The sequence below is a fragment of the Pristiophorus japonicus genome, chromosome 6, assembly GCF_044704955.1.
Source record: "Pristiophorus japonicus isolate sPriJap1 chromosome 6, sPriJap1.hap1, whole genome shotgun sequence".
Lineage (NCBI taxonomy): Eukaryota > Metazoa > Chordata > Chondrichthyes > Pristiophoridae > Pristiophorus > Pristiophorus japonicus.
The window spans coordinates 257639919-257655865 of NC_091982.1; the positions used below are offsets into that span (position 1 = coordinate 257639919).

General features: G+C 43.4%; 1 protein-coding gene across 2 annotated transcripts in view; it reads left to right on the forward strand.

The window, feature by feature from the left end:
- Nucleotides 1-8301: 8301 nt before the first annotated feature.
- irs1 (insulin receptor substrate 1) overlaps nt 8302-15947 on the forward strand; it is a 73227-nt gene continuing 65581 nt past the window's right edge. For both annotated transcript variants that reach the window (XR_011593678.1, XM_070883896.1), the window contains exon 1: nt 8302-11913. Coding sequence is in view for 1 of the 2 variants with exons in the window: in XM_070883896.1 (XP_070739997.1) it covers nt 8598-11913 (3316 nt within the window). In the remaining variant the exon portion in view is untranslated. The remainder of the gene's footprint in view (nt 11914-15947) is intronic.

Here is a 15947-nt window from a genome sequence, read left to right on the forward strand (position 1 = left end):
CATCCTTCTGAACTCCAACGAGTAAAGACCCAGTCTACTCAATCTATCATCATAAGGTAACCCCCTCATCTCCAGAATCAGCCTCGTGAATCATCTCTGTACCCCCTCCAAAGCTAGTATATCCTTCCTTAAGTAAGGTGACCAAAACTGCACGCAGTACTCCAGGTGCGGCCTCACCAATACCCTATACAGTTGCAGCAGGACCTCCCTGCTTTTGTACTCCATCCCTCTCGCAATGAAGGCCAACATTCCATTCGCCTTCCTGATTATCTGCTGCACCTGTAAACTAACTTTTTGGATCCAGGGTGTCCTTGGAGATGGAGCACGCGGTGTCCACCGGTACGCTCGCGGCCTTCCGCGAGAGGTGGGCACCGGAGGGACTGGAGTGCATCATCACGCCCGGCAACCAAATTTTAATTTGATTTTACGTTTTAAAGTTTAATTTGTTTTAATTGCCGGTGCTTTTAGTGTCCCCCTCCCCTTTTATAGGGGGCACTTGGAAAAATGTGATTTTAGCGCCCAAAAAAAAACCAAAAAAAAAAGAAAAGAAAAAAAAACACAAAAAAAGGGGAAAAAAAGGGGCCTTGAAAATGTCTGCTGTGTCACCCAGGCGGGTGGCACGGTTTAATGTTTATGTTTTTTTTCAGGTAAACTCAAAAGAGTTTCATGCACAAGGACCCCCAGGTCCCTCTGCACCGCAGCATGTTGTAATTTCTCCCCATTCAAATAATATTCCCTTTTACTGTTTTTTTTCCCAAAGTGGATGACCTCACACTTTCCGACATTGTATTCCATCTGCCAAACCTTAGCCCATTCGCTTAACCTATCTAAATCTCTTTGCAGCCTTTCTGTGTTCTCTACACAACCCGCTTTCCCACTAATCTTTGTGTCATCTGCAAATTTTGTTACACTACACTCTGTCCCCTCTTCCAGGTCATCTATGTATATTGTAAACAGTTGTGGTCCCAGCACCGATCCCTGTGGCACACCACTAACCACCGATTTCCAATCCGAAAAGGACCCATTTATCCCGACGCTCTGCTTTCTGTTCTCCAGCCAATTCTTGATCCATGTTAATACATTTCCTCTGACTCCGCGTACCCTTATCTTCTGCAGTAACCTTTTGTGTGGCACCTTTTGAAAATCTAAATACACCACATTCATCGGTACACCTCTATCCACCATGCTCGTTATATCCTCAAAGAATTCCAGTAAATTAGTTAAACATGATTTCCCCTTCATGAATCCATGCTGCATCTGCTTGATTGCACTATTCCTATCTCGATGTCCCGCTATTTCTTCCTTAATGATAGTTTCAAGCATTTCCCCCACTACAGATGTTAAACTAACTGGCCTATAGTTACCTGCCTTTTGTCTGCCCCCTTTTTTTAAACAGAGGCATTACATTAGCTGCTTTCCAATCCGCTGGTACCTCCCCAGAGTCCAGAGAATTTTGGTAGATTATAACGAATGCACCTGCTATAACTTCCGCCATCTCTTTTAATACCCTGGGATGCATTTCATCAGGACCAGGGGACTATTCTACCTTGAGTCCCATTTGCCTGTCCAGCACTACCCCACTAGTGATAGTGATTGTCTCAAGGTCCTCCCTTCCCACATTCCTGTGACCAGCAATTTTTGGCATGGTTTTTGTGTCTTTCCCTGTGAAGACCGAAGCAAAATAATTGTTTAAGGTCTCAGCCATTTCCACATTTCCCATTATTAAATCCCCCTTCTCATCTTCTAAGGGACCAACATTTACTTTAGTCACTCTTTTCCGTTTTATATATCTGTAAAAGCTTTTACAATCTGTTTTTATGTTTTGCGCAAGTTTACCTTCGTAATCTATCTTTCCTTTCTTTATTGCTTTCTTAGTCATTCTTTGCTGTCGTTTAAAATTTTCCCAATCTTCTATTTTCCCACTAACCTTGGCCACCTTATACGCATTGGTTTTTAATTTGATACTCTCCTTTATTTCCTTGGTTATCCACGGCTGGTTATCCCTTCTCTTACCGCCCTTCTTTTTCACTGGAATATATTTTTGTTGAGCACTATGAAAGAGCTTCTTAAAAGTCCTCCACTGTTCCTCAATTGTGCCACCGTTTAGTCTGTGTTTCCAGTCTACTTTAGCCAACTCTGCCCTCATCCCACTGTAGTCCCCTTTGTTTAAGCATAGTACGCTCGTTTGAGACACTACTTCCTCATCCTCAATCTGTATTACAAATTCAACCACACTGTGATCACTCTAGGAGATCGTTTATTTTTCCTGTCTCATTACACAGGACCAGATCTAAGATGGCTTGCTCCCTTGTAGGTTCTGTAACATACTGTTCTAAGAAACAATCCCGGATGCATTCTATGAATTCCTCCTCTAGGCTACCCCGTGCGATTTAATTTGACCAATCGATATGTAGGTTAAAATCCCCCATGATTACTGCCGTTCCTTTTTCACATGCCTCCATTATTCCCTTGATTATTCCACCTGAGAGAGCAGACGAAATGTAATGGGCATGGTGTACATAGACTTTGAGAAAACCTTTGACAAGGTACCACATAAGAGACAGTTTGAGAAGATTAAGGGATATGCAATTAAGATAAAGTAGCAAATTGAGAGATTAATAACTAGACAATCTGTTTTTTAGTGATGTTGGTTGATGGATAAATATTTAGGTGACAAAAGTATGGATAAATATTGATCAGGACACTGGGGAGATCTCCCCCGCACTTTTTCAAATTGTGCCATGAGATCTTTTAGGTCCACCTGAAAGAGCAGGCGGGGCCTTGGTTTAATGTCTCATCTGAAAGATGGCACCTCCGACAGTGCAGCACCCCCTCAGTACTGCACCAAGGATAACCTATACACCTTGTTGGTTGTGTAATGTGTGTGGTACAATGACAACAAGTTGCATTCACATAGCACCTTTAACAAAGAAAAGCATCACCAAGTGCTTTATAATGGGGGGAAAAAAGTAAAGGAATGGATGCTCAACCTTGGTGGGAGAGTTAGGAGAGACACTTGAAAGCTTGATTGCAAGAATAAAGGGTGCTAGAGGGCACACAAGGCTGGAGGGGTTTGCAGAAGCAATGTGGAGCAAGACCATGGAGGAATTTGAAGATGATTTTAAATTCAATGCACTGGGGGTCTAGGAGTCAGTGCAGGTCAGTGGGAATGCAATAATGGGCTATGGTATTTGATGCAGGAAAGGATATGAGTGGATGAGTTTTAAATAAGTTGGAGTTTATTGGGTGTAAGAAGTGGCAAATTGCCTGTTAGAGAAATAAAATTGAGTGGTGATAAAAGTATGGATAAATGTTTTGATGGCAGTGGGAGGTGAGGTAAAGTAAAGGCACAGGTGGATGATATTGTGGAGGTGGAAGTAAGTAGTCTTGGTGATAAAAGGGAGATGGCGTTATAACACAGGCAGAATGCCAAGGTTTTGCTGGGACAAGATGTTCTTGAAGAACATGGGAGAAAATAATTTATAAAAGCTTTCCCTGCTACATAATCAGATATGTATTTCATCCATCAACAATGTAATACAATCAATGGTGGCAAAAAACTGCTGACAAAACCCCAAAGCAGTTGACAGCTTCTATCAGATAAGTGGAAAATATCTACTTTAAAGGCAGAGAAAGAACGAAAAGGAAGAGAGAGAGTAAGAAAGAAAACAAACAAACTTGAACTTATATAACACTTTCCATGTCCTTGAGATGTCCCAAAGCACGTCAAAGTCAATAGATTACGTTTTGGAATGCAGTTCCTGTTATTTAGGTAAACCTAGCAGCAAGATCTCACAAGTGGCAATGCGATAAATGACCAGTTAATCTGTTTTTGGTGGTGTTGGTTGAGGGATAAATATTGACCAGGGCATGAGGAGATTTATTTTTATGTCCATCTTAACAGACAGAGCCTTGGGTTAACATCTCATCTAACAATGCAGCACTCCTTCAGTTTTGCACTGAAGTGTCAGCCTAGATTACATACTCAAGTCTTGCAGTGAGACTTGAATCCACAAACTTCTGACTTAGAGGTGAGAGTGCTACAACTGAATCAATCTGAAACCTGTATTGCATTTAGAGTTATATAAAATATACAACATGGAAACAGGCCAGCCTGCTTTGGTCTTTCTCCTCCATATGAGAACTAGTTCTTGAAATGGCTTCCAGTCCTGCTATTATAGAAACCACCTCACTGATATTGCAGGATAGTTTTGACAATAACTGAATTGACTGCACCTATGCAGTTGTTCTAAAAGTCTGAAACAGTTCTAAGATCACAAACTATGACTATTTTATTCAATGTCACTACCTTCCCCAAAGCCTGGGAAGACCTGTGCAGGCCAGTAACAGAGAGACAACTTTTCTGGCCAGTTAGACATTGGGAGCATCTGCTTCAGCCACTCTGCCACCAATAGCAGTAGTTTGTCTGACTTGTATGACAAGTTGTTTGATGTTGGTCATTGGAGGCACTGCTGCCATCAGATGTCCAGTTCAAAAGCACCTATTTTGGTGCTATGCACTGCCTATGATGGTGGAAATGCTGCTTTGTTTACATTTGTAGTTTTGTACCAACTTCAGATAGGCCATTGGTAATAAACTGTACATGTAAATGAGCTATTATTTTTACTGCCTGAGCAGAATGATAACGAGCTGACTGCTGCCAACTGGTCTTATATCATAATGGTGAATGGTTTAGAGTAGCTAGTAGTAGCTGCTGGTAGAATTGTTTCACCTCTAGGCAATTATCTCTAATGGTACATTCCTATACACAGTGCACTTTATCAAAGGTAGACCCAGTGCAACATCTAGAAGAGCAATTACACTAGGAACTATTTCATATATCTTGTTGGACTGCATGATTTTTTTTGTTTTCATACTTTCTGTTTTTTGGCAATCTTTTGTTAGCGATCTAGTTGGTGAAATTGCTGTCAGTGTATATGTAACATTGCCATTATCATATTTGAATTGAAATTTCTCTGTGCATTATGTTGACATATTTGTTAATCAGTAAAAAGAAAAGCTTGCATTTATATAGCGCCTTTCATGACCTCAAGGCATCCCAATGCGCTTTACAGCCAATGAAGTACAGTGTAGTTTAAACAGATAAACAAATGCAATGAAATGAAGTGTCCATTAGCAATACTACTAAGAGCAATGACCGGCTATCTGGTTAATGAAAAATTGCTAAATGAAATTATGAAAAAAATGTCCATTCATCTCAACAAGACTGTTTCCTCCATTAATCGTGTATAATTTGCTCTGTAATATACTCTACCCAAGGCACTCAATCACCTATATGAGATAAACAACGATAGGTAAGCCTCAAAGAAAATGAGGCTTCTACTTAACCCCATGGATAATCAAGCAAAACTCCAGAACATAATCCAAATTTAGAACCCCCACTTTATAGCTCTGACCTTTTGCGTTGCTCAGGTGACTCATTCATGGTCACAGTAGCACATGACCATTGTGCTCCATATTTGATCCTTTGTGCTTATCCTAATCCTTATAAATTTCAATCTCATTCTGAAACCGATATTTGTCTGTCTTTTTTAAAGGAGCTAATCAGCAAAACATAAATTGCTTTTGCTGAAATTCTATTTTGTGTATCTATTACTCGTTAGGAAGTGTTCAGGCTTGGTTGGAATTCAAGGAGGAGGGTTCTTCAGAAAACCAGATTTAGAATTTTAAATCAAATTGACCTGACGTTAAAGTCGCTGCTTCTCAATTCCTTTTATAATCATAAATAAAAATGATAATTATTTGGAACTGGTTTTAAAATGAATTCTGTTGATGAGTTTTTATCTTTAAGATGACTTATGTGAAGCTGATAATGTGATATTAATTGGCTATCATTTGTCTCACAGTTTTGGTTCCCTTTTAGAAATCTCTATAATTCTGTGCAGCATGATTTCCAACAATGGTAGGAGTGACAACTACAAATGTATTCACGTTTTTATCCAAAAAAGATATTGTGCCGGTCATTCAGGTACAAATCCAGTGGAACTAGAGTTCAGAGCAGACCCGATATGGAGTGAAATTCAGCTAGAAAGTTATTTTTAAATTCATTCTCAGGATGCAGACATTTCTGGCAAGGTCCGGCATTTATTGCCCATCCCTAACTGCCCTGAGACATTGGTGGTGGTCCTTCTTCTTGAACCACTGCAGTCCGTGTGCTCAAGGTGCTCCCACAATGCTGCTAGATAGTGATTTGTGCATTTATATGTCGTGTAAACTCCAAATTATTTCCACATTCATTTCATCCTAACGAGCAGAACTCCAATCATTTTAGGAAACTGACAGAATAGGGCAATGGAGTTTTTTAAAAAATCTTTATGATTTAGGATATTTTAATCATAAAATTTGACATTTTGGAAATTGCTACTCAACATTCCAGCATTGAAGCATATATCTGTAATTTCTGTTGTTTCCTTCGGGGCTGGGTCTTTAATGGCTCTCAGTAGGTGGCAGTAGAGTGGTACAGGCATGGTAACATTATACCTCGCTCGCCAAGGACTGCATCACTTTAAAAGCAGCCAAATGGAAACTCGCTTATATTTTATTATTTTCTATTCATTGTTTGCTTGTTGAATCTGGATTCGGTCGTCTTTGGAATGATATGGGGAAGGGGGAGAACTATAACGCGGTGGTATTTTTTTTTTTTGGGGGGGGAAACCCTCTTAATTTAAAATATACAATTTGCATCATTATTTCAGAATGTTTAAATTATCAGTCATGCTTTTTCTGCGTTTCCAGCTTGCTGTAAACAACGTCCCCCTTTCGCTGGCCATCGAACAGAATAATCCAGGGTCTCCTGCCTGTCAGCACAGATGTTATTTACAACGATTCACGGATCGACTAAACATGCTGAGTCTGTGCTTCCTACATCGTTGAGTTTATATGTTTTTTCAATTACAAATCAGTTCTGAATAAATTATTTTATGCAATCCAAGTCCCCCCCCCCCCCCTCCTCCTCCTCCCCCAACCAAGGGAAGAGTGTTGTAATTTAATTACTTGTAAACATTGCCCGCTCGCCTTTTCCATGCGGCTCCGTCAGACAGCAGCTGCATTTACACCTGAGTGTGAAATATGGGATATTTACAGAATAGTTCAAAAATTACGGGGCAACGTGTTGTTTTTTTTCTCTTTGCAAACGGCAAGAACATCGTGATGACACCTGGGGTACGTGCAATGCAGAGAAAAATGCGGAGGCTGGGATTTGAATCCTAAACCCGCAGTTCTGCATCACCAAACTTGCAGCATTGCTTTTCTCAAGAGATTGCAATAGACACATTATTAGTAGTGATATCAATAACGAGCTGAAAGTGCATCGTGTGATTTTAAAAATTCTGCTCTCAGCATTCCCAATGAAAGTTCTTATTTATTTCTTGTACACATGCACATACACGCGTAAAAACCCAATTCCGGGCAGTTAAATTTTGAGCCCAACTCAAATTTGGCGTATTTTATTCCTGATGCACATTTTTGTAAATGATCTTAAATTTGCTACATCTTGCAAGGAAATGCATTTTTGAAACACATTTTAAAGAAATGCAGCATGATTTGAAAGACAGCTAAACTGCAACTGGAGGGGCAATTCTTTTTTTTTTTGGCCGCAGCTTTATAAATAGTAATGAATGGCGGCTACACCTCCCTCTCCTTTACTACGTTTACGCATCCACCGACGAACTTGCTGGGTTTTGAAGCAGGCGGAAAATTGGGGAGGGACATGGGGTGGGTGGGCAAAGTGAGAGGAGTCTGAGCAACCCAGCAGCGGGAGGAGAGAAGGGGGGGGGGGGGGGGAGGGATGATTGACACCTTGTCCGCGTGAAGGAGTGCGGCGCGCGCGCGCACGGTGGATGGGGGGCGGGGCCAGTGGAGGAGGAGGACAACGCAACAACATTCCGAAATAGAACGTAAACAAGAGAGTCGGCGGCCAATGATCGGCGGCTTGAGACAAGGGGGGGGGGCGGGGGGCGGGGTCGGTGCGAAGCGGTTGGCTTGGTGTGTGTGTGTGTGCGCGATGCGCGTACGCGTGTACACGCGGGACTTTCCCCACCTGACCTCCGCGCGCGCCCGACGTCGCCGATTCGAGTGGAAGTGCCTGTCAATCGCCGCGTTGTCGGGAGAGCGAGCGAGGCGGGAGCGCGAGCGCGAGCGAGTGCGCGCGTCACATGTCGGGAGAGAGCGAGCGAGCGAGCGAGGCGCGCTCGGGAGCGCGGGGAAAGGGGGTGGGTGGATGGATGGATGGATGGGAGGGGGGAGTGGTTTTTTTTTTACTCAAATCGGGCTGCGCGCTTGTTGTGGTTCGCGATTGGAGGCGGAAAAAATAATAGGCAGGTTTTTTTTTTAATATAAACTCCGTAAAGTAAGTCCAAGTGCGTCGTGGTGGGGGAAAAAAAAATTATTGTTGAAAGATCAGTTGCTTTATTTCCCCCCCTCACCCTCCCCTTTTCTTTTTTTGTGTGTGTGTGTGGTAATTGTTTTTTTTTAAATTTATTTTATTTTTTATTCTCTGAATCCTGTTAAGTGTGTCCGACCCGGTCTCTCTCTCGCACACACACAGCCGCTGCCGCCGCCCGCCGCTGCCGCACAGTATGGCGAGCCCGCCCGAGCCCAGCTCGCCGAGCGCCGAGAGCTTCTCGGACGTGAAGAAAGTGGGCTACCTGAGGAAACCCAAGAGCATGCACAAGCGCTTCTTCGTGCTGCGGGCTGCGGGCGAGCAAGGGCCGGCGCGGCTGGAGTACTACGAGAACGAGAAGAAATGGAGGCACAAGGCGGGCGCGCCCAAGCGCTCGGTGCACCTGGAGAGCTGCTTCAACATCAACAAGCGGGCCGACTCCAAGAACAAGCACCTGGTGGCCCTCTACACCAGGGACGAGTACTTCGCCGTCGCCGCCGAGTGCGAGGGCGAGCAGGACAGCTGGTACCGGGCGCTGCTGGAGCTGCACAACCAGGGCAAGGTGCCCGGCGAGCGGGACGGAGCCGGGGCCGGAGCCGGGGCTGGGGCCGGGGCCGGGGCCGCCGCTTCTACCGCGGCTTCGGCCGCCGCCGCCCACATGGGAGCGGGAGCGGCAGACGACAACTACGGCGAGGTCAGCCCCGGGCCGGCTTTCAAAGAAGTGTGGCAAGTGGTCCTGAAGCCCAAGGGCTTGGGGCACACCAAGAACCTGGTGGGGATCTACCGGCTGTGCCTGACCACCAAGACCATCAGCTTGGTGAAGCTCAACTCGGACGCGGCGGCCGTGGTGCTGCAGCTGATGAATATCCGGCGCTGCGGGCACTCGGAGAACTTCTTCTTCATCGAGGTGGGCCGCTCGGCGGTGACCGGCCCCGGCGAGTTTTGGATGCAGGTGGACGACTCGGTGGTGGCGCAGAACATGCACGAGACCATCCTGGAGGCCATGAAGGCCATGAGCGAGGAATTCCGACCCCGCAGCAAGAGCCAGTCGTCGTCGTCGTCGTCGTCGTCCAGCTCCAACCCCATCTCGGTGCCCCTCCGCCGGCACCTCAACAACCCGCCGCCCAGCCAGATCGGGCTGAGCCGCAGGTCGCGCACCGAGAGCATCACGGCCACCTCGCCCGCCGGCCGACACGGCTCGTTCCGGGTGCGAGCGTCCAGCGACGGCGAGGGCACCATGTCGCGGCCGGCCTCCGCCGACGGCAGCCCGGCTAGTCCCAGTGCCACCCGGACGCATGCCCACCGCCACCGGGGCGGCTGCAGGCTGCATCCCCCGCTCAACCACAGCAGGTCCATTCCCATGCCATCCACGCATTGTTCCCCGTCAGCCACAAGCCCGGTCAGCTTGTCGTCCAGCAGCACCAGTGGCCACGGGTCCACCTCCGACAGCCTTTTCCCCAGGCGTTCCAGCGCGTCCATCTCTGGATCCCCGAGCGATGGGGGGTTCATCTCTTCAGATGAGTACGGCTCCAGTCCGTGCGACTTCAGGAATTCGTTCAGAAGCGTAACTCCAGATTCCTTGGGACACACTCCTCCTGCCAGGGAGGAGCAGGAGTTGAACAATTACATCTATATGGGGAAACACTCTAACCTGGCTCCAAATTGTCAGACCAGGGGCAGTCAAAGGTGGACTCCTACAAAAGCCGAAGATACCGATTCAGATAAAGGATTTAGGAAGAGGGCTCACTCATCCGGCACTTCACCACCCTCCGTGATGCACCAAAAGACCTCTTCTCAATCTTCCACTGCTTCTTTCGAGGAGTACACTGAGATGACACCATCTTACCCTGGCAGCCGCTTATCATCCTGTAAAAATTCTGCTTTTGTACCTACTCATTCGTACCCTGAGGAGTGTTTAGATCTCCAACTCGGAGAAGGCAGGCGTTTCAGCCAAATGGATGATGGCTATATGCCAATGTCACCTGGAGTAGCTCCTGTGCCCAGTAAAAACGACTACATGCCAATGAGCCCAAAAAGTGTTTCTGCTCCACAGCAGATTATTAATCCACGCCAGCACTCTCGAAAAGATGGTTATATGATGATGTCACCTAGTGGCAGTTGTTCACCAGAAAATGTGAACTATGGAAAAATATGGACCAACGGAGGGAATTCTAAGCTGTCTGTTGAGAGTAATGATGGGAAATTGTCATGTAGCGATTACATAAATATGTCTCCTGCAAGTTGCTCAACAACAAGCACTCCGCCCGACTGCTTCTTCAATCCAGTTGAAGAGCCTCATAAGCCTGTTTGTTCATACTTCTCACTGCCTCGCTCCTTTAAGCATGTGCATAGAAAAAATGACGAGTCCCCTTTACGAATTGCTGTAAATTCAGGCCGTCTTTTGTATGGCGAGGATTCTTCTTCTTCTACAAGCAGTGATAGTTTAGGAGGACAAGATGGCGGGCATCATACCGTTAACCCTGTTAAAAAGGAGTTGTATGTACCTCTGAAAGGTAAACTTGTACGGCCCACTAGGCTGTCACTTGATAATACTAAGGCAAGTACACTGCCCAGAACACGAGAGCATCCCCTTCCTCCAGAGCCAAAAAGCCCAGGCGAGTATGTAAATATTGAATTCAGTGACAAAACCTTTTCTTCTAGTTCATTGTCTCTCGTTGAGTCCTCTTCAGTTGCTGGGAATCATCCTGTTCGACAAAGGCCACCCATGTCAGAATACATGAATATGAATTTAAGAACAGATGCATCCAAGTTCGCTTATGTATCAAAATCTTCAGTGGACATCACCAGCTCTGCAGCTGCCTGCACTTCTAGCACTTGCAGAAAAGATAGAGGGCAGGCAAGCTGTGATTATGTTAGTATGCAGCTAGTTGCCACCTGCCCAGACTTACTGGAATCGTCAGTGAGTAACTATACTGAGATGACAGTTGGTGGAGGTATAACGCCTTCCATATCCGTTCTACCTCAGGCAGAAGAGAGCTCATTGAACATTGTTTCTGATGTAGTGCCTGGTCCTCTGATGGACCAGATTTCAGGGAGGAGTGCCTTTACAGTGCTTAATCTTGTCCCCAATCGGAACCAAGGTGCCAAAGTTATCCGTGTTGATCCCCAAGGAAGAAGAAGACATAGTTCGGAGACTTTCACTTCCACAGCCAGTGTGACTGGCATGACCCTACCTTATGTCGATCACATTAAACGGCATAGTTCGGTATCCTTTGAGAATGTGTGGCTTAACAAACCAGGAGATTCTCTGGCTTCAGGTGCCAAAGACCAGCCAATTGATGCCACAGTGCAGAATGATTGTGAAAATGGTATGAATTACATCGATTTGGACTTGGCAAACGATTTTAGCAACCGAGAATGGACCTCCTCTCAACATGTAACCCCTCATCAACCTCATGGAAGTACCTCTGGTGGTGATGATGATCTGAATTCGTATGCAAGCATCACCTTCCAGAAGCCAGATGAAATACGTAAGCCTGCAGAAAGGGAAGGTAAGGGCACAGAACTAACTGCTAACTGTCATTTTGCCAATTGCTAGAATTTTGCTTCAAGAACAATTTTTTGTACTTTTTCCAGCATTCAAAATACAATGCTTTGCCATTGTCTGCATTTCTTCATTATCATGTATACGAGCGCTCAAAAAAAAAAGTTTACAGTGGAATTTTAGCTGCTGGAGTTTTTTAAAACAAATTTACAATGGTATAGGATTTCTTGTAGAAAATGTCAGTATTTTGAATCTAGATTGAATAATTTATGAAATTATGATTCTTGAAAATAGACATTTTCAGTCATATTGGGGATATATGTATCTAAATTTAAAACTTAAACAGTTTTAGTAAGCACACCCCTTGGGTATCATACCTTATCCAACCTGTGTGAAAATTTGCATGTCAGCAGTTCCACTAAATGGAATAGCTGGATTATTTGCTTAATCTCGTATTCTGTCAATAACTGTTGAGCCCCATCTAATTTTTGTATGGGAATAATAAAACAGTTCTCTCAATATTAAATGTGGTAGAATACATTTCTTCCACAAGCTGAGATTTCTATTTTTGTGTGTGAAGATCTTGTCTCCAGAATTGAGGAGGAGAAACTTGAGCCTCCAGAATTAGTTGCTTTGGTTGCAGGAATTGTTTTGCAGTTGAGAAGAATTTGGATTTTCCCAGTTAGGCCTGTTTATGGAATTTTTAGTGCCCTCCAAGAGCTGGTTTTGAATGAGTCAATTCCAATGAGAGTTGCTATTTTGGAGCCCGTGGCCTGAAAGGGGAACAGCATCATATGAGAGGCCAGTGTGCGTGGCTCATCAGTTTAGCTACATGATCAGCACTACAGAGTTTATATGAGGAGCTGTAAAGGATTTTGATAATTAGAAAGCAAGACCTGGTGGTTCCAATCGTCACTCCCCGCGACTTGGCAGGAACACAGTAGAGCCTTGTAGCTTTCCTTATATCATGCTTATAAAAATAGTGAAATGGCTGCAACATTTATTGAATATTTTGGAGAAATCTGTGGAGCCACTGAGCTGCCTTCATGGTTTGGCAGACTGTTATTTCACCACATGCACACGTCACTTAATCCTTTTGACAACTGAAGCAACAGTACTATAGCAAAATAAGTCTGCTTGTTTAGCAAATGTGAATTAAGAAAAGTTTCCTGAATCCATGTGTTTCTCTGATGCAGTGGTTGAAAGGGGGAGGAGAGCCTTCAAGAATGTATCGTTGAAAACATGAATCAGGGTCACAGTTGAAGTTCTTCTAGAGTAAATCATATCTTTTGGAGAGTTTCCAAAGGATATTTTTGTAATCTGAAGAAGACAGGTATAAGTGTGTGTGGCTTGTAGACTACGATTAATGAGGAAGATTGCTATTTGTGAAAAAGAAACTCAGAAGTATGTTAAAATTTCCAGCACCGCGTGATGCAGATAGTGTTCTACAGTAGTATTGGAGGTGGCGGGGGGGGTGAAGGGGGAAGGAAAGAGAGTGAGTCAACTTATGCAAGTTTAGTGGATACAGATACTTATCGAATGGCATTGACAGAAGATTGACTGAAGGTCTCATGCCAAGGAATTATGATGGTGTTGGTGGAAATCTAAAGAGGGGGAGGGCAGAAAGAAGAAACAAATCCGCAAATATCCAATCCATTGGTGTACTTGTAATATAAATCTTTTAATATAAATGTTTCCTGTGAAAGGTAATAATCGGAGAATGCTCGCATGCAAATGTAATATTACTACTCTCCTGATTGAGTTAATCTCCCACAAGTGTATCTCGAAGTTGGAAAGGGCTGCAGTATGTGGATAGTTAATGTAATTCAATCATTTGCTTCAGCTTTTTGTTTGTCAAGGACACAGACTATGGATTTTTTTCTGGTCACACTGCACAGCTAGATAATGCACTCAAACTGCATTGTCACCTGAAAGAAGAATAGATCTGAGATATGATTGTGATGTCCCATAATTGTCATTTCCACAGGCAGGTATGAGTTAAAGAAGCTTTTTTGGGGGTGGTGAGAAGGCGCATAATGCATACAACATGTGGCATGTGCATTTAATGGTCTGACCTCTGCTCTGCCCCTGTTTGTGACTGGTAAGAACCCAATGCATGTGAAACAGAGGTCAGTACCATAAAATGCACACATTGTACATTGCATTGCATCAGAGAAAGATATTGATTGTTTTTCTACGGCCTCATTATTTAGCCTTGCAAAGAAAGTATTTCATTCTTGGAATTTTGAAGGTGTTAAGAATAAACAGAAGATTAAATGACTTTTGGAATGGGGCAAGTATGGAAGGCATTTTAAATAGATGTAAGGTTTAATTAAAATAATGTTCTGTTTTCTGACTGAGAAATAGTGCATGCAAAAGCATTCTGCAAACTAACCCAATTTGGATGCGAAGCAATAGAACCAGATCTGTATAGTCAGAAGTTAAGTAACTGTACAAAAGCAAAATACTGCAGATGCTGGAAATCTGAAATAAAAGCAGAAAATGGTGGAAATACTCAGCAGGCCAGGCAGCATCTGTGGAGAGAGAAACAGTTAATGTTTCAGGTCAATGACCCTTCATCAGAACTCAGTGCTGTCAAAGGTCATCAACCTCTGTTTTTCTCTCGCCACAGATGCTGCCTGACCGACTTAGAATTTCCAGTATTTTCTGTTTAGTAGCTGTAGCTGGGCACCACACATTTTGTTTTTGTGGCATTACTTCATTATCAGATGTGTGACTATGGTCTAGTTTTGTTTTCAGTAAATGTTCTAGGTTAAAGACCATGGGTATTGAATAAATTAAGTAATGACGCGAGGATTGCCTGTAGATAAAAAGAATATAAAGCCTTTATAACTGATCATTTTTGGCAAAAACAGCCATGATACCAATGGTGAGTTTTGCATATTTTTAAATGTTTGTGGACTTGGCAGCCTTCTCAGAGAAGCAATTATATTTTATAGTAGAGCATAGCTTCAGTTTTGAAGAGGGATTGCACCATTCCATAAGTGTAACTCATTGATAGCTTGTTTAAAACAGCAAGGAGTTTGATCGGAATGGGAAATATTGCTGGAAAATTTGCAAGAAAATGATCTCCATTTAGTCTTTTTTGATTTCACCCTGAAAATTAGTTGTTTAAGGGACATTTATTTGTGTCTATTAGATGTATTTATTGGAATCACTATATGATATACTGTTATGCACTATAACAATCCAAAGAGCTACTTTTCCCCAATGTTCGCTGTGCCCTGCTAGTCAGTGATTCCTTTTATTTGTGTGGATTTTCTTTGATAACATCATTCTGGAGAAATTGCAGACCTTAATTGCAAATGCAGCATGCTCTGCCATTTTGTTACTAAAGGAACTTCATGTTTCTATGTGTGTGTATGCTTGTTTGTTAATGCAAGCTTGCTAACATCGATCTAATCAAATCTTCAATTACATCTTCAGGAAGGACGAGGATATAATTATGCTTTGTCAACAAAATGGTTTTACATGCGAAAACTCCTGTTCGTTAAGATCTTTTGCACTGACTTGCTGGTTGGGCATTTTATCCAAGCAAACCAAAGTATGCTATTTGATAGTCAAATCTGCATTCCTAGAATTATCTAAATTCTTTGAGGACATGACTTTAATTTGAAGGAGGGGGTTGAAGTTAAGGAGTGGATACTGCATGTAACAGGAGTATTCTTTGTGTGATTACACAGTAGTTGTCTCTCTCTCTCTCTCTCTCTCTCTCTCTCTCTCTCTTTTCCTCCTCTTACACACCACATACAATAAGTGTGAATTAATTGTTTTTAAGTCAATGAGAGTGCTTGAATATAACATTTAGTTGTTGAAATCTCAATGGAAGCACAAATACCTAACCTTCCAATGATTTTAACTTCTCAAGACTAAGATAGCTGGATATTGTGAGAGGTGTTGGCAACTGCCACGTGATCAGCACTCACTCCCTTCATTAGTACTATGCTTATTTATCTTCTGTTGATGTTCTTACGGATACCAAAGTGCTTTCTGTTTGAGGGAGTATCCACCATAACACAG